The sequence below is a fragment of the Glycine max genome, chromosome 18, assembly GCF_000004515.6.
Source record: "Glycine max cultivar Williams 82 chromosome 18, Glycine_max_v4.0, whole genome shotgun sequence".
NCBI classification, from domain to species: Eukaryota; Viridiplantae; Streptophyta; class Magnoliopsida; order Fabales; family Fabaceae; genus Glycine; species Glycine max.
Window position 1 is genome coordinate 22418097 of NC_038254.2, and position 19997 is coordinate 22438093.

General features: G+C 33.2%; 1 protein-coding gene and 1 pseudogene across 1 annotated transcript; both read right to left on the reverse strand.

Annotated features, from left to right (window-relative positions):
• Positions 1-9582: 9582 nt before the first annotated feature.
• LOC100500604 (uncharacterized) lies at positions 9583-11685 on the reverse strand. Its single transcript, NM_001249753.2, has 2 exons — positions 11450-11685; positions 9583-10198 (listed from the first exon to the last, which is right to left on the reverse strand). The coding sequence occupies exons 1-2, from the start codon at positions 11665-11667 to the stop codon at positions 9787-9789; spliced, it is 630 nt and encodes a 209-aa protein (NP_001236682.2). The 5' UTR covers positions 11668-11685; the 3' UTR covers positions 9583-9786.
• A 5128-nt stretch (positions 11686-16813) lies between these two features.
• Positions 16814-19715, reverse strand: LOC106796940 (protein NRT1/ PTR FAMILY 8.2-like; annotated as a pseudogene).
• Positions 19716-19997: the final 282 nt, after the last annotated feature.

Consider the following 19997-nt stretch of genomic DNA (forward strand, 5'->3'; position numbering starts at 1 on the left):
CTTGAGGTGTATGCCATAAAATCAAATGGAAGCATGATGAAAATGAGCATAAAGGAGTTATGTGAGAAAGAAGAAAGGCATTGGAATAGAAAAACAACTTCAATGAATTATTGTTTCTGTCTAGTTTAGTTGTTAGTATAAGCTTTTATACATAGAGGAAGTTGGTTACATGTTTAATTAACTACCAACAACCATAACTAGAAGTTAGTTATAAGTCTAACTAAATACTAACAACCATAACAAATTACTTTCTAATCATAGTTGACTCTCTAATGATTGACATCTAACATAGTTAATATCATGGAGAATGTATGTTTGACATTCCCAACTTGCAATTGAGAAATTGGAATGCATCAGGTGGGAGAGCTTTGGTGTAAATGTATACCAATTGATCAACAAAAGCTATAGGCACTAGCTTGAGCAATCCAGATTGAATCTTCTCTCTAACAATGTGACAATTGATTTCAATGTATTTGGAACGCAAGATTTGCTGCAATATGTAATGCTGAATGATTATCACAGTACAATAAAGCAAGTCTACTGAATTGAATACCAAAATTTTCAAGTAAGTAGGTCAACCATTGGAGCTCACAAGTGACACTAGCCATTGCTTTATACTCAGCTTTAGAGGAACTTCAAGAAATAGTAGTTTGTTTCTTTGATTTCCTTGAAATCAAAGAAGAACCAAAGTAAATAGCAAAAATGGAATGCCTAGTATCCAAGCATTTAGCCCAGTCTGAGTCACTAAAGGCCTTCTACTATGGAGTGCCAACAACTGAAAAGAACACACCATAACCTAGTAAACCCTTAATTTGTCAAATAAATGAGTTTTCCAACTAGCCTTCTATAATCAAAAGCATTAGTGTCAGAGAGAGGAGTTCCAGACTTTTGATGAAGTCTAGTACAATAATTTGTGGGAGTAGAAACAGGTTTGGATCCTAACATGCTTGTATCATGCAAAGTAACAAGAGTGTATTTCCTTTGGCAGATGTTGATACCGTTAGTGCTTCTAGCTACTTCAAAACCCAGAAAAAAAAAATCTCAAATCTCTAAAGTCCTTGATTTTGAAAACATTGTCAAGAAGCTGAGTAATATGCCATCAACATAAACCAATAAGGTAGTAAAAGATGACTGATGACTTTTAAGAAACAATGAACAATCAGAAAATGATTGTCAATAGCCATGAGAGATGAGGAAGGCTGACAGACTAGCATACCATTGATTACTGGCTTATTTTAGCCATATAAGGACCTTTGCAATCTACACACTTGTCTTGGTTTCGCAGTAGTCATGCCAGGAGGTAAAGACATATACACTTCTTCATAGAAAAAAACATTTCTAAAAACAACAATGACTCTAGTCTTAAGATTCAAAGTCATGTAACCTTTGGTGTAAGGTTTAAAACCAAGAAAAATTGATGGAACAACTCTAGGATCAAGTTTCTTCCTTTTTGCTGTCAAAGTGCCAGTATAGCATAAATAACCAAAAACTCTTAACATGGACACATCATACGGAACTTTGTAAATTTTTTCATAAGGTGAAACGCTACCCAAGAAAGGGGTAGGTAGACAATTTAGAAGAACAACAACATGGCTCAAGGCAAAAGACAAAAAATTTGGTGGTAAATTAGCTTGAAACAAAAGGGCTCTAGTAACATTTAGCAAATGCTGATGTTTTCTTTCAACAATCCCATTCTGCTAAGGGGTTTCTACATATGAAGTTTGATGAACAATCTTAGTAGAATCATAAAAAATTTGCATAAGAATCTCAACACCATTATCAGATCTTATAGATTTGACTTTGGTATCAAATTGTCTTTCAATCCAAGAAACAAAGTTTTTCAATTTTGTTTGTGTTTCAGCTCTATAAATCATAGGAAAAATCCATACAAAACGAGTGTGATCATCAACTATTGTAAGGAAATATTTATGGCCATTAAAAGAGAGAGTAGCACAAGGACCCCAAATATCAACATGAATAAGAGAAAAAGGAGTAGCAGCATGTGAATCACTATGAGGAAAATACAAATTTCTTTGCTTTGCTTTATGACAAGTATCTCAAACAAGCTATTTATCATTTGACAATACAAGATAACATTTTTTTAACAAATGAAATCTATCATGTGAGGGATGGCCTAAACGAAAATTCCATAAGTCAATTGGCACCTTGTTACAAGAAAGAAACAGATTTGGCATTAAAGCTAACTGTGTTAATTGCAACACTTTCAATAGAGGGCAACATCTGTTTGTAAAGTTCTTGCACACACTCAGTTGTACCAATCATCTTCTGGTTGGTCACATCCTGTATCAAGCAATGATCACCAAAAAAAGTCAATTGGCATCTCAAATTTGCAACTAGTTTGGAAATAGATATGAGGTTGAAATTGAAACTTGGCAAATACAACACATCTTCAAGGTAAAGAGAGTCTTAAAATTTCACAGTTCTTGAATATATGGCTCACTTGTTGACCAGTGGGCAATTGAACTATTACGGGACTAATTCGTTTATGTATGAAAAAGAATTTTAAAGAGCAAGCAACATGGTCAGCTTTGCTTATGCTACAAGTAAATGAAAGAACTTTACCTATGCGAGGCTTAGTTATAGTACCCATTTGGTTAATGTGTGAAGTGCTTGAAGTGGATCCTCCACTATTAGATTGTTACTGAAGCAGTGACATCAAAGCTTGATACTGTTGTGGGGTGACTTTGATATTTTGATTCTGTGTCTCTTGAATGTCATTTAAACTTGAGGCATTAGAATCCTCTCTCATAGCATTATTGATCAAACCATTTTAAGTCTTGTATAACTTGTGCCATGGTGGATACCCATGTTTTCTATAACATTCATCAACTGTGTGTCTATTAATCCCACAATGTGTGCACACTTTACCATTGTTATTACTCCTACCTCCAAAACTTCCTTTGTCAAAACCTTTACCCCCTTTTCCTCCTCTGTTAGAAGAGAAAATAGAAGAATAAACATGTTTTTTTTATAACAATTCTCAACTGTATGATAATCCTTGCCACAGTAGGTACATGAATTACTTGATTTGGAAGCAACATTAACTACACTCAAATTACCTAGAGCATTAGCATTTTTAAATTGTCTCTTTTGCTGGAAAACAAAAGAAAACACCTTGTTTATAACATGAAGTGTATCCATCATCAAAATGTTTGATTTCACATGATTGTACTGATCATTTAATCCACATAAAGATTGCATAACTTGATTCTGAGTCTTTCTTTGTTTCACAATTTTTAAAACATCACAAGAGCATTTTGTGGCCCAAGTGCAAATAGGTTATGACCTATAATTCTCAAGCTAATCCCAAATAACCCTCAATTTAGTGAAATAATTAGTAATACTAATGTTACCTTGCTTAATTGAAGCAAGTTCTTGCTATAAATAAAAAATTCTCAAAAGATCACCTTGTGAGTAACTTGCCTTTAGATCCTTCCATATATCCACAACATTATCCATCCAAAGAATACTCTGTCGAATTGATGTTGATATTGAATGCACAAGCCAAGACACCACCATATCGTTACATCTTTTCCATGCTGAAAATAGAGCATGAGTCGTAGATGGTTTGGAGATTGAGCCATCAATGAACTTGACCTTGTTCTTTTCACTCAAGGCAGTAAGCATCGATCTGCTCCAAGAACTATAATTTGTGGGATCCAATTGAGGCGAAACCAATGTTGTAGCTTGAATTTCACTTGGATGCTAGTAGGGATTGTGTATGTTGAGGAATTGATCCAATTCTTCACTCATCTTGTGAGAAAAATAAGAACAATAAAACAAAAACGATAGAAAGAACAAAAAGATTGAAACAACTAATTGATAATTGTGAGAGTGGTGCATCAGAGCTCTTCTCTTCAATTGAAGAGCTCTGATACCATCATAAAATCAAATGGAATCATGAAGAAAATGAGCAAAAAAAAGTTATATGAGAAAGGAGAATGGGAATTTGGAATAGAAAAACAACTTCAATGAATTATTGTTTCTGTCTAGTGATTGACTTCTTTCTTTCTAACCATATTTGACTCTCTAATGATTGACTTCTAACATAGCTAATAGTATGGACCATGATTTGGTTATGCGATTGAATAATATTTCAACATGGCTATTCAAAGTACCTTTCTAGATTTTGCATAAGTTAAAATTATTATTTTACTATTGTATTAGATATTTTGATGGTTGCATTGAATTTGATGTTAGCTGAAATGAAGTTTCGAGGAGGATCTCAAAGAAGAAATTTTCAAATACTTGTTTGATAAAAGTAGTTTTGAGTATTGAAAATTGTTTTTAAGATTAATCCTGTTTTCAGTTTAGCTTTATTTCTTTTACGGGTTAGGGCAAAGCCTTTGAACAAAAAATTTATTATTACTCAATAAGCGAATACAATTTAAGTCACCCAAAAAGGGATCTCGCGCAAAAACTAGCAAGAAATAAAAAATAAAACTCTTTGTATTGAGAGAATCCATACTGGATAAAGGAATCAATTAACTAGTTAGCTTCTCAAATCATATGGGAGAAGGAGCAATTCTGAAAGCTAGATTTGATCCTCTTGATTTCTTCTATTTAATCAAAACATGAGTGGGAATTTGGACACCCATTGTTGATGAAATTCACCCCCACTAAAGAGTCAGACTCTTTTTCCACTAAAAGACAGTTGCTAGAAGCAACCTTATGGAGGCCCCAAGTGAGACCCCAAAGCTTCGCTTCAAGAATTGACATATGACCCAGGCGACAAGAAAAAGCTTGATCAATGCTACCATTCTCATATCTAATGACACTCATACCGGTAGCAAGGTGCCTATCATTTAGGAAAGCACAGTCATAATTAAGCTTCAAAAAGCCTGATGAAGGAGGAGACCAATATTAACTTGTGCCATCCACTACAAGGTTGGGATGATGATCAACCATATTCCTTTCTTTTGCTGACATCTTTAGATAACAAAGCATGTCATGAATATTATTATAGAGACCATGTGTAGATGTCCACTTTTGGTCAAACACGAACTCCTTTCTACACCACCAGATTCTATCCAAGGCAACTCCAAACATATGTGTCCAATTGGAGAAACCAATCTTCATAGCTTTTAAGAGGTTGGATACTAACCAAATATAAATCTCTTGCATATCCCACTGACCTCTCACATCAACATAAAAACAAATGAGAATATTCTCTCCACCATTGTTGTTGGTTAGATAGTGTTGGCTAAGTTGACTATGGCTCGAGACCCATAGGTCACTCCAAAAACACGCTTGATGATCATTCCTAATCTTCTAAGACAGGTGAGGCTTAAGATAGTCCCATCTTCTCACAATATCACGCCAAAATTTTGTTCCTTGCCTATTTTCATCAATCTTAGCGATAACATCATTTCCACAACGATATTTTTCACGCACAACATGAACCCATAGATAATTTGGTTTCATGCAAAGCTTCCATCTAACTTTCATGAGAAGTGCTTGATTGGCCTTGCAAGCGGTTCTAAGCCCAAGACCCCCCGCAACTCTTGGGCACACATATAACATTTAGTTATTCCAATGTACCCATGTAGAACTGTTCTCCTCTGCCCAAATGAAGTTGTGACTTCTTTTTATCAATCATATCACAAACTTGGATAGATAGAAGTGAAGTTTGCATGACATATGTGGGCGCTAATGATTTTACTAGAGTCACATGTCTTACAGAAGAAAGGTTAGAAGCCTTCCAATTGCTTAGCCTTTGGTTGACTTTATTAATTAAAAATTGGAACGATTGGGAATTTGTAATATTATGATGGAGAGGAACACCTAAGTATCTTCCTAGATCTGTAGTTCTTTGGAAACCTAACTCCTCAACAATTTGGTTCCTTTCTTGCTAGTAAACTTTCTTGGAGAAATAAACTTTGGTCTTCTCATTACTAACTTTTTGCCCTGAACTAGCACAAAAAAGATCAAGGATCTTCTTGATAACTCTGGCTTAGGAAATATTTGCTTCAACAAAAAGTAATAGCTCATCTGCAAAAGCTAGGTAGGATAGTTTTGGCCCTCATTTTGAAATTGAAATAGAATTCTAGACTTTCCTCTTAACCACAACATTTATGAGGTGAAAAAGTCTTTGAATGCACAACATAAAGATGTAAGGAGAAATCATATGTCTTTGGCGAATACCCCTTGAGGGTTTAAAACTCTCCAAGGCCTTCCTATTCAACAAAACACTTATACTAGTGGAGGAAATGCAAGCCATAACCATACGAATAAAATTACCAAGAAAATCAACATAAGAAATAGTCTCTTCTACAAGAGCCCATTTGATGCAATCATAGGCTTTCTCTAAATTGTTCTTTATTGCCATCCATCCACAGTCACCCTTTTTACACTTCATGGAATGAATCACCTCTTATGTAATGATAATGTTATCTTTTCTGTTTCTATTGGGGATAAAACTACACGACACAAGTTGATGAAAAATTCCATCACAAACCTTAATCTAGAAGATATTATCTTTGTAATTGTTTTGTACAAAATGTTACAAAGACTAATAACAGGTTTGAACTGAATCATAGAAGTCACCATGTCACCCTTTGGAATCAAAGCTAACAAGGTATAATTGATACTAGTAACTTAGATAGATTCTCAAATATCTCTTGAATTAGGGCACAAACACAATCTCCCATTGTTGCTTATAGAAAATCACCTATAACCCATCCCTACTTGGGGCTTTATAGTTCCCCATCAAGAAAATAGCTTTATAGATATCCTCCACATTCACATTTCTCTTGAACACTTCTAGTTGGCTTTCTGATAGAGGGGGAAAAGCTCCTTTGACACATGAAGGAGATCTAGGGCCATCATCAGTAAAAAGGTTACAATAGTACACAATTACTAACCTCTCAAGAGCATCAAAGTCTGCAACCCAATTTCTGTATGCATTCTGGATAACTTCATAAGTGTTTTTTCACCTTTTTATGGAAGTCACACCATGGAAGTACCTCGTGTTACTGTCACCATACGAAAGCCATTTAGATCTAGACCTTTGGAACCAAAGGAGTTCCTTTTGCCTAGAAACTTCTTGATGCTTTTTCCAAATATCCCTTAGCCTCCTTTCAAGGTGAGGGGTGTTGTGATCATGAATTTGGGTTGACACTCTTTCAAGGTCATGAAGCAACTTTCTTTTCTTTTTAAAAATACTTCTAGAAACCTCTTTATTCCATTTGCAGAGGCCTTCCTGGAGGTTATGGACTCTATGGTTCCAATTTTGATTCCTTTCCCAATAATTTTTGAGGAATGGTTGGCAATTAGAATAGGTCATCCATGCGGCCACGAATCTAAAGGGTCATCACCTTTTGTTCTCTTGGGGGGTACTGGCCATCTTCATCAATAGAGCCCTGTGGTCAGATTTAAAGAAGGGAATATGGAGAAGGAGAACATTCTGAAATCTGATCCACTAGTCCAAATTAATAATCATCCTATCAAGCCTTTCCATAAGGTTTCCCTTTTGCCAAGTGAAAGCAGGGCCTTGGAAGCCTACATCAATGAGGTCATAATCATTCATCACTTGTTGGAAATCTCAAGATCCTTTCTAGGATGGATTAGACATCCCACCAGTACGATCAAGGGCCTCCAAAACAATATTAAAGTCACCTATGATAGCCCATAGGCCTTCAACCAGCGTCACAATATCTGTTATCTCATCCCATAAGGATTGACACCATTAAAGGTTAGGGCTCCAATAAACAAGAGTTAGTAACCAAGATATTTGATTCTTCCATCTCACCCTCATGTGGACAAGTTGGTAACTACTCTGAATGATCTCAACGTGCCATTTGTTTGCCCTCTAGAGACACCATATGCCACCTGAATGGCCGTAGGCATCTTGTACAAAGTGACTATCAAATCCCAATCTAGGGATACTTCTAGCCGCAACCTCCTTGCTTGCATGAGTCTCAAGAAGAAACATCAAGGACAAATCATACTTCTTGCTAATATCTTTAATTAGAGGACTAAATCCACGAGCACCAGTGATGTAGCTCCATGTGGAGCTTGTAGGCCTTAGATCTTCTTCATCAATGGAGTCCTTTGCTTCTTGAAGATCAATGGTAGCAGAATGGAGAAGGAAGAAAGGTGATTGGAGACGTCACTTCAAGGAAAAGATGAGTCTAGAACAAGCTCACCACCATAGGAAGCCATAAATAAGAGCTTGAAGGTAGGAGAAGATAAGTGAGGGGAGAGGGGGAGAAGGAGTACGAAATTTTATGCCTCAAACGAGGTATGAACATTGAAGTGTAATTCTCAAATGATCAAAGTTGAAAAAATGCACACACAAGGCCTCTATTTATAGCCTAAGTGTCACACAAAATTGGAGGAAATTTGAATTTCTATTCAAATTTCACTTGAATTTGAATTTGAATTTGTGGAGCCAAATTTGGAGCCAAAATTTTACTAATTATGATTAGTAAATTTTAGCTATGGTTTAGCCTACTAATCCAAGATCAAATCCAAGATTCTCCACTAAGTGTGCTTAGGTGTCATGAGACATGTAAAACATGAAGGACATACACAAAGTGTGACTATATGATGTGGCAATGGGGTGTAGTAAGAAAATGCTCACCTCCCCCTTAGGATGGTCCAAAATTTAATTGCATTGGGTTTCTCCCAATTCAATTAAATTTCTCTCCCAACACACACACACATCAAATAGTGCATTTAATGCATATGAAATTACAAAACTACCCCCAATACAAAAACTAGTCTAGGTGCCCTAGAATATAAGGGCTGAAAAATCCTCCCTACACTATGGAGCCCTAAATACAAGACCCAAAAATAATGAAGCTGTAATCTAATATGTATAAAGATAAGTGGACTCATACTTAGCCCATGGACCCAAAATCCTCCCTACACTATGGAGTCCATGGGTTCTTCACGACTGAAGGCCTAAGAGTTCTAGTTTCTTCTATATCTACTTTACCTTACATCCACCTAGTTCTAATTTAGGATAGTATTTAGTTGTGGCAAGCTAGGAGGGAGTAAGTAGTAAGATGTATCCTCTTCCTTATTGTCGTATATACTTACTAACGAGTACCTTGTGCTGGTACACACATATCTGTCACTGTTTGATTTCATTAATGTGTTTGGTATGGGGATTGTAGTGCCATAAGGCACAATACTAATATTTTGTTGGATGTGTGTAATTCATTATAGTTTTTCTTACTTTGAATCTTTTTAAGCTGAAAATAATTATTGCATATTACTATTTTTGAGAAAGATAAAAACAAAAAAATTTACACGTAATCTTAGATAAATAAGTTTAGTTATAGTCTTTTTGCAATATAATAGTTAAGTTGTCATGAAACCAAAATGAATCGTTATTCTCTCTATATATGTATGAAAATTGTTAACATACTCACACCCTTTTTTCAATTAAAGTATATTAGCAACATACACAAAAAATTTAGGACAAATAACCCAAACATCTCTTTTATTAATTAACTATTTTAGGAACAATATAGTAATTAACAGTTTTTTTTTATTAAAAAAAAATTAATAGATAACAATATGAAAAAAAGTATATTATAAATATGAAAAACATATTTAAAGTCTATATTTATTTACTATTAATAGCAATGCGTATTCAAGTCATACATGCATATTCCAAGCGGGAGCTAGCATTATTTACATTGGACCCACAACGAAAACAACACATTTCACACATAACACCACTGAAACAAGCCACTCCAAGCACAATGACACTAAAACAGGATACTGCATGCACTTAACCGATGGAAACAACCGTTAGCAATATTCAGTCCTGACTCCTGACACTTTAATCCACACTTCATTTAAGCGATCAGCGGTATTATGAGAAGAAGCATTGTACTTAGCAATGGTATAGAAGCTCGTGTCTTGTATTGTTGCCGAGTTCTTGTTTAGGGTTGTTACAAGAGCTTCAATTTCTTTGTTGATGTTGTCATCCTTGGCATACCCAGTGAACTTTCTAACTGCAATGCACTGAGTTTTCCACTTCTCTATGCGCAACTTCAGTTCAGGATTGGGTTGCGGGGGCTTCCCTTGAAAGTGAGTCGATACGAACATTCTTACGATGTAGCCATCCCCGGGGGGTGACGAGGGGACACTCGTTAGGACTGGAGCAGTGAATGCGATTTTTGAAGAGTTAGAATTGGCACCGTGAATATATTGATACAACCTGGTGCAATGAACAAAAGGGTTGTTATATAGAAAATTAAACCATGTGAATATCACTATCTGCCTCTTAGAATATGAATTTAGACATAACTTAATCTTATAAAAAAAAGATTGATTTTCATATATATATATATATATATATATATATTGACTTAATCATTAATCGATGTAGCATCTCCAACCAAGTTAGATACAAAGATGACACAATAATACAAATTAACGTATATATAATTAGCATTTCATTTACGAGCGTATTGAGGAGGAAAAGTGAAAACTGTCCTGGAGAAATTATCCCTTAATTAGACTTAAATTAAGATACCTACGTGTTTTTATATATATTACATTTCTAACAAGGTAGAGATAAAGTGTACGTAGGTCCACTACCATTGTACTATTAAATCAGAATGTTTTAATTTGGGAAAAGTTTAGTGGATGCTGACAGTGTTTAATAATCAAAGAGAGACAGCAAGAAAAGAGGGAGAAAAGTACAATAAGTTACAGGGCATGCAAGTTATTTGCCCCAATTCTCAGTTTGTACCTCATCCACTCATGTGTTTGACATGTTTTTTTTTTTTTTTTTTAATTTATTTATCCGGTCAAATAATCAACTTTTTTTTTATTTTTACTATTTTAAGTTTAGTGTCAATTATGGAAATTTAATTTAATTGGTTGAACAAAATATATAAATTATTATAATTTTTTTTGTTATTTTTTATTCTTACAAATAAAAAAATTCAGGTTCTATTTTATAATTTTTTATTTTTTATTATTCTTTCTATCTTTGTTTTAGTTTCTTTAGAGAAGCACCTTACTCTTCCTGTTCGCACTCTGGATTTTATCAAAAATCTTATTATAACTCACATATTGTCAAAAGAACAAAAAAGGGTAAACTAAAAAAAAAAAAATTTAAAAAAAGTGCTTTTTATAAAAGCCTTTTTTTTATAAGAAGTAGATAGTATTTGTTTTAAAAAAAAACAAAAAAAACATTTATTTTAAGTAAAACAATTTAAAACAAACATATCAAAATATTATAAAAATTACTTATTTTATATAAGAAAAACCTATTTTTTTTTAAATAAACTTAAATAACCTGACCTCAATTTTTTTTTTTAATTAAGCAGAGTACTAGGTTACGTAATGGTGTTTGACAAATGATCCAGAAGCAACTGATATGGTATTGTATAGCACTACTGATCAACCTCAATTTCTAGTACATGCAAGTGATCAAACGAAATGAGAAATAAAACAAAACCTGGAAAATCCAAGCTTGTAGGACTGCTCGAAGGAAGTTCCTGAAACTCGGGCTGAGATCCATGATGATTCATTGTAGAGTCTGAGCTGAAAATCTGATTCTTCAGGCAGTATCACTGTGTAGTTTGGTAATTCAATAGCGTGCACAATGTTGGCACAGCACCAAAACAATATTGCCGTGGACAAATAGTAAAGAAAGCGCACGAGTGTTGTTTCCATCTCTGCTTGATTGTCTTCTCTTCTGAACTATGAGATTCCACTTTAAATAGGCAGAACCAACCAGCACTACACAGACACAATAAGTGGGGGGTGGGGTTTTTGTCATTAACCCCACTACCTACTTTATTCCCTTATTTGGATCTCTATAATGAATTCTCATCCCGTCCTAGTTTAATTTGTTTCTTGGTACTTGGTAGAATTACCAAAATACATCATTAACTGACAGAAGTTTTTCCTTTTTTCTTTTACTTTTTGCCCAATGTGAGAACATTGAAATAACATGTATGTTTTGATGAAAACACCAGTGATTGATAAAACAGTATTTTCACAAAGATTTTTCACGAGAACACTTGTGTGATAAAGTGTGTTAAAATAAGCTTATGAGAATAAGTAAAAATATTTAATTTATACTCATTCGCTCTAATGGAGCTACTTTCAGTTCTTTTTCACAAACCAATGAAGGTTTCTAGTACTAATCAAAGCTTTATTATAAGCAAGTATTATGTCTTGTCACTCCTGATTACAACAGTATTTTTTAGGTCACTATTGACACACCCTTAGAATTTCCTTAAATCTAAGACACTCAAGTATTGTTTAATATTAAATCACTTATGACTTTCACAAATAAACAATGTTTGAATGAATACAAAAATTCAAATCACTCAATAGAGTAGATAAACACTTAAGCTAAAATACAAATGAATATTGTTGCTACGCAAATGACGAGCTAATTAAGCACTGTAATGTTGGAAAAAGATGATGAAACTCACAAACCAAGGGGGGGGGGGAATTGGTTTCTAAATCAAATCAAACTTAAAAAACTAGAGTTTTTTAAAAAATTATTTTCCAAGGATCGTATCACAAACTTTTGATAAACCAATATTTAATCAATTACCCTTAACACAAAAACCTTTTGTTTAAGTTCTTATTCAAAAAGATATTTTCTTTAACCTTTAGTAAATTGATCAAGAATACAATGAGAAAGAAAGATAAGATCAAGAGAAGATGTACACCAATTTTTATACCGATTCACTCTCTATCTCTAGAGAAGCTAATCCAGTTGTCTAATCTAATTCGAACTAGATTTTCACTAGGCATATAGAATTCTTACAATCAATCTCAATTCCTACCCCAGAAAAAGAGACTAAGGTACCCAACCTTAGGGTCCTTTGTGAATAAGAGCCTAAAAGAAACCTACCCTTAGCCAAAACTAGAAAAATCTATTTAACATGCTTTCAAAAATTTACGCATATGCTAACAACATGTAAAACACACGAAAAAATGAGTCAAGGAGAGACACAACCTGATCAATCACATGCAAGAACCTTTGCTTGAGTGAATGAGTGTTTTCTTGATCTCAAGAGAAATTTACAACTCATTTTTTACCATAAGAGCTTCAGAAAAATGAAGTCTAGAAGTTGTGAGTTGCATACACTATTAAAAGCACTTCTCTCTTTCTATTTTTTTTTTTAAAAAGTGAGAACACAAGATGGTTATTTATAGAGAAAACAGTTATAACCGCTTGTAATCGATTAAATAGTCAATGTAATCGATTATTTCAAAGAAGTAATCGATCATATTATCATTTCAATTGATTAAAGTGTTCTTTCCAATATCTGGAAAACTTTCAAGAACAATGTAATCAACTAGATTCTTGATGTAATCGATTAAAGTATTCTTGATCACTTATGGAAAGACTTTTAAGAACGAAGTAATTGATTACGATCACCTGGTAATCGATTACAACAGAGACTCATGAAAAATCAGACATGGTCTCAACTGATCTATGTAATCGATTACGGTTAATTGGTAATCGATTAAACTGAAAAGAGAATTTCTTTGTAAGCTACAAATACTTGTGTAATCGATTACAATTAGCCTTGTAATCGATTAAAACAAAGATTTTTATGCAATGAAGAAGTTTCTAACTTTAGAAACAATCTTCCTACCTCTACATGATGATGCATGATGTACATATGAAAAGATAAAGACTAAGATGCAACAATCAATACAAATGCCACTTAAAGAGTTGGGCATGTAAAAAGACAAAACTTCTTCAAGCTCCATAGTTTAATCTTCATGTTACTCCCCCTATCTCTAGAATAGAGAATAAATACCAAGTGCGTTCATATGTAATTGATAACAATTGTGAAATTGATTCAAAACAAATAAAACTAGGAAATTATGTAGTATAGGATTAACCTAGATCGACTCAGAGATACAATTCAATATGGTTCTGACTTTAATTTTCTTATAAACAGCAAGGGGAGTTTCAATGAATAGTTTATAGGCACTGGAAAGAAATTCAAAAACACAACAAAAATGCAAAATCTAAGCTAAAACAAAGTTTTACTTGTAGAAGACAAACAAAATTGCATAAACAGGTTGTAAAACAGATTTGAAATCATCAATCCAATTCATCAAACCAATACAAATCGATTTCTCAGTTCTATAGAGTATGATCAAGTTGTGAAGGTTCAATCAATGTCATTAGAGTTAGTTCAATCAAATTAATACCTAAATTCATTGAGATCGCAAATTAGGTTGGAATATCATCCAAACAATCTATGATTAAGTTCGAAATTAGGAAAGGAATTCCTAACCTAATTCATTTTAAATTCTAAGCATATTCATAATTATGATAATAAAAAATAGGATTGAAGAAAAAGATGAACATTCACACAGATTAGAAATACTAAACCAGAACTCAAATTCAACCTTGCTTGGAGTGGATCCTTAGGTTGTTTAAGTGTTTAGCCTTCCATGATCATCACTAGTGGAAAAGCCACGAGATTTGTGCAAAAAAAAAAAAGAGAACAGAAGTGAAAAGTGGAAGAAGAATGAAGAACAAAATAAATCTTGTTTTTCAATTTGTTGGGCGGAGGACTATGCTCTTGAAGATAAAAAAAATTAGTCGTAGCGTGGCTACAAGCATTGTGTCATTTGCAATAGCTCTTATTTTTCAATTCCTTGGGCAGAAGAGTCTTCTTTTCATCAGGTAGTCTTATTTGTTGGCCTTTGACTAGATAATCAAATATCTTATCCATCCCCAAAATGTCAAATGAATAAAGTGTTGAATCAAAGATATTGAAGACTTAATCATTAGTCTTAAGATCTTTTGATTTTAATAATTTTACAATGCCAAACAATTTTGTAAAGATGTGGCATGCCAAATGTTTTAGACATAGTTTTATTATCCATGCTTAGTAGAAATCAAACATGATAAGATAAATATATTGATCTCAAAGTTTCTTAGAAGCAATGAGTTTAGCACAGTGTAATCAATTACCAAGTTTAGTAATCAATTACAAAGTGTTAGAATAAGCAACAAAACTCACTTCTCTTGAAATTTGGCAAGAATAATTGAATTAATTGATTACCATTTTCAGCAATCGATTACATAAGCCAGTTTCAGTAGAAGGAAGTCTTTGTGGCTCGAGATAATCGATTATCACATTTAGTAATCAATTAGATTGCATCTGAAAACTTTAGGAGCTCTCTATGTGTTGAAATAATCGATTACCACATTTGATAATTGATTATTTGATAACCATAGAAGATTGAGAAGCTCTATGTGAAATGAGATAATCTATTACCACAATCTGTAATTGATTACTACATTTATGGAAATGCAGAACAAATGGGATTTGAACGAATTAATCGATTACCATATATGATAATTGGTTAAATCAGTTTTATTTGTTAAAATTATAAATATCTTCACTCATTCTTTGTCATTAGTGACTCCTTATTCAATCTTATCTTGTAGAAAATAGTTTCTAGATTCTGACATTGATTAAGGTTATCAATGGTTTGTGTGAGTTGATAGGGTTTCAACTCCTAATCATTCTCTTGTAGGATTCATGGGAAACGTAGAATTTTAGGGAATTGCATGAGCATAGTATTTGTACTTGGTTCTCCATTAGTGGAAGTTCTAAGGGGTCTTTAAACAACTAGTTGTAGATCCTCTTGAGGATTGAACTAATATAAATTCTTAGTGTGATTCTCTCTTTCTTTAAATCTTTGTGTTGTTAATCCATCTTGGTAATGGAATTGATATGAAACGGTCATAAAACTTTGTTTTTCATTTGTTTGTGTATTTATTGTTTTCATTGATTGAAAATCTTTCACAAATTTTTTAAGAAAACCTTGGTTACAATGAAGGGTACGGTTTAATTGAATCTAAATAATGATTAGGTAAATATTTTGAAAATAATCTATTCAACCTCCCTTTTAGATTCCTGATTATTCTAACATAAAGCTCTTATCCTTAGCCTTTTTTCTTTTCATTAGAAGGTCCAAAGGCTGGAAAATAGTAAGGTTTCCCTCTAAGTAATTTGTCTGCCATAACTCAGCTCCCCCTCGTCGGCTACAATTAAAATCTCTTGGTGGTTCCTCACATTCCTATGGATTTTTGCTGCTTTTTCTCTTTAACAGACACTATTACAAAAAAAGCTTTCAAAGACAGTTATTTTATCATTTACGGAAAGTCGATGTTGTTTATTGTTATTTTTAATGTTTATTTTGAGCCTACAAAATTTATACTTGCACTGTTACACATAGCTAATGCCATCCTAATTTGAAGAAACAATGGTATAAGATGGTGAAACCAAAAGGAAAATTTCTAATACAACAAAAGCAAGGACTCAAAAAAAAAGAAATGGTCTATGTAAATTACATCATTATCCAAATCTCAATTAAATGACAGTTGTGCAAAAGAATATAATTAATTTATTTAAGGATGGATGGATAAAACAAATTACTTTTCATACTAACAACTTGACTTGTTAATAAAAATATCCAAGGGAGTGAAACATGAGGCATACTCACCTAGAAAATAATTATGATGTCATTGAACTAAGACAAGTCATTGCAGCAGATTGCCATAATTTAATTTGTGATATCCAATCAAGAATAGGGCATACTTCTACCACAGTAATTGTACTAATGTAGTGGGAGAGGAAAAAAGTAAAAAAATTATTAACATAATTAAAATAGGTATGACCCGCTTCTAGCTTCTTTCAGCCAATGAAATGAATCTATGTAGTGACTACAAGAGATTCAAATTTCCAAGAATTGGTTAATGGTCACTCTCTTTAAATCAACCAATACAATATGTTTAGTTCAAAGTTCAAGAAGAACCAAGTTCATGGAATAAATGATACCACATCTTTTATATGCACTATCCACATTCAATTTATGAAGTATTACCATATACATTAATAATTAAGACTATGTCAATCACGAAAAGAAAACTCACTAATGCATAGAGACCAAGCTTTGTTTTCTTAGCATAGTTCACATAGCGCATCAAATCACAATAGGAATAGAAGTGTTTTCAGTACACGAACAGTAATAGAACTACAAAACGAAACAAAAAACAACTGTCACTGAATAAAGAAATTCATAAATTAATTCCCTTTCTTTCTAATTGGATCACTAATATTTAGAAACATAAGGAGAATAAGTCTGATCAGACTTTAGAGAACCATTTGCACATAACAAGGGTCTAGAGACAAGAAGAACAAGATATTTCAAACATGGTTGTTTAAAGCATCAACTCTTGACTTTCATTAGTGCTATTTTTTTAAATTGTTTGCAATTATTTTACAAATCAAACATGACACAGAGAAAAAAGCAAAATTGTATATGATAAAGCCAACAAAGGGAATCAGAAACCTGCCAAAATATTATCATTGGTATCTCCTCAAGTTGATAGTAGTCATGCCTCCTCACCATTCTAAGCCTTATGAGCTCCAATATTGTTGCTGCTACCATGGAAAATATGGATATGAAGAGGCCAATTCCCATTTTTTGGAGCTAAGTTAAGTTGTTTTTATGCCTGGTGAACATTCTAGCAATTAGCACAATGATCATATTATACGCCGGGACCCAAAATATGACATTAAGGGTGCCAAAGATGGAAAGTGAAGCTGGTGGGATTTTGAAAGTGGAGTTGCCAACACGAGTGCGCATGGTTTGTCCTTGCAACACAATTAAGGTGCTTATCTGACCACATACGGTGGAAAATATGATGTTGGTTGCCCATATAGGAAGTAATCTTAAAATGGATTTAAGCTCTTCCACTTAAGTTATAGTGCAAAGTCTCCAAGGGTTTTTGATTCCTTCACTTTATCTGACTGTGCTAGCACTACTACTTTGTCAAAAAATCTATTACACACAATAGGAAAAGAGAATAAAATATTTGATAAGTTAATAGGCTAATATGTCTAATGACAAACCCTAGATACAATTTTTTAAGTATTTTTCATGCTATTCTCCAATAATTTAAATTTCATCTCAGTAATCTCTGTAATAAAAGTTTGCATTAAAGATCAACATAGATTACTAAGATGAAACTCTAATTTTGATTTAAGAACTCCACCAAAAGGTACTTAAGGAACTGCATTTATGTTTTGTCGAATGTTTAGTAGATCAAAAGAAACACTTGGCACAACCCTTGTATATTTTGCAAGGATAATATTTTTAGTTTCTCACTAAACAATTGAAAAACTAGTGATAATAAGATTGTCCTATTTTGATATGATATCATGTGAAATGGCATGAATGTGGACTAAACTAATTAGAAGCCCTGCCTCTCTATACTATATAATGCAAGTGTGACATTAAAGTTGCTTTTGGTTAAGTAAGTAAAAAACCATTACTTGGTAATCTAGAAATTTATTTTCATTTCTTAATTTACCTTAACTCATTTGTGTGATCAAGCTTTTGGCTTCCTTTTATAGTAGACTCAGTTTCAACAGTCTCATATAAAAGTGACTCATCAGCAGGTACTTCAACCTTGTACTTTCTTAGGGATGCCACTACCACATGATAGATTCTAGTGAAGTCACTGCCTCCAGGCTTCTAATTCCTATACAACCTAGTGGCTGAAAAGAAACTCACCACAACAATTGCCATGGCTACAACATGAATACCAAATCCCCATCCTTAACCCACATTATCTTGTATCCAAACCAATAGAGAAGATGCAATAAGAGCACCAATGTTGATTGAGAAATAGAACCAATTGAAGAAAGAACTCTTATGTTCCTTTTCAGCAGGATCAATGTCATCAAACTGATCTACTCCATAGGATGAGACACAAGGCTTAATGTCTCCAGTGCCAAGAGCAATAAGATAGAGCTAGGAAGCACACTGCACTCTCTAGAGTAGTAGTATGACAATTTTCATCTCCATGTCCATGACATGTTGGTTTTATGCCAGGAACTGATTCAAACAATGTCAATAGTGTCACTCCCCAATGCAATCAATTTTTAGATGTTGTTTGACAGGCAAGAAGATAAAATTTCACACTTAAAAATGGACCAGTTTGCACACATTATTGTTATGTTAATTGACTTCACAACATGAATTCTAGAAAATTTTATTGAGGGCTCTGGGGAAGATGAATATGACATGAGATACATATACAATACAACAAAGTTTAAATATAATTATTGTGATATTCTAATTAGTTTTGACATAAAAGTTTAAAAAATAAAAGTAAAAAGTTATAAAAATGCAACAACTTGGAATAGTACATCTAGAAGGGTAGTTACGGATAAGTAAGGTATCCTATGAAGATAGAGGCATATATAAGTCAAAGCAGTTAGGCCCTTTGTATCTTTTCAAGAAATAGTGGAATTGGAGAAAGGTTGGATGATGTGAAACCCCATAAAAATTAGCAAGAAAAAGACTTATTTAATTTTTTCTATGGTGTGGCTCTATAATTACTGGAACAAGTATTTGACGGAATAATACAAGAGGTAATTTTTTATCTAGAAAAATTATTATCCATAAACAAAAAAAGTGAAAAGCTTCTTGTAACGCCTCAATTTCTCCCCCCCTGAAATATAGCTTTAAAATTGCTTAAATAATAAATATTGTGGGATACGTGTCATTAAATTTTAGTTTCTATTTCTAAGTTGACAAAATATCTCAATATATTTTTTTCTTTTGGGAAAAGAAAGAACACGTATATGTAGAAGCAAGCTTCATGATGAATCAAGATTGATTCAAAGAGTTTTGATGATAACAAAGATGATGACAAAAAGCTCAAAAGTCAAGAGCACTTCATGATAAAAAAGATGATGATCTCAAGAATCAAAGAATGAGTTCAAGATTGAATCAAGAACACTTCAAGGTTCAAATGGAAATTTGATTTCAAGAATCAAGAATTAAGTTTCAAGATTCAAGTTCCAAGAATCAATATCAAGATTCAAGAATCAAGAGAAGACTTAATCAAGATAAGTATTAAAAAGTTTTTTCAAAAACTGAGTAGCACATGAATTTTTCTCAAAACCTTTTACCAAGACTTTTTACTCTCT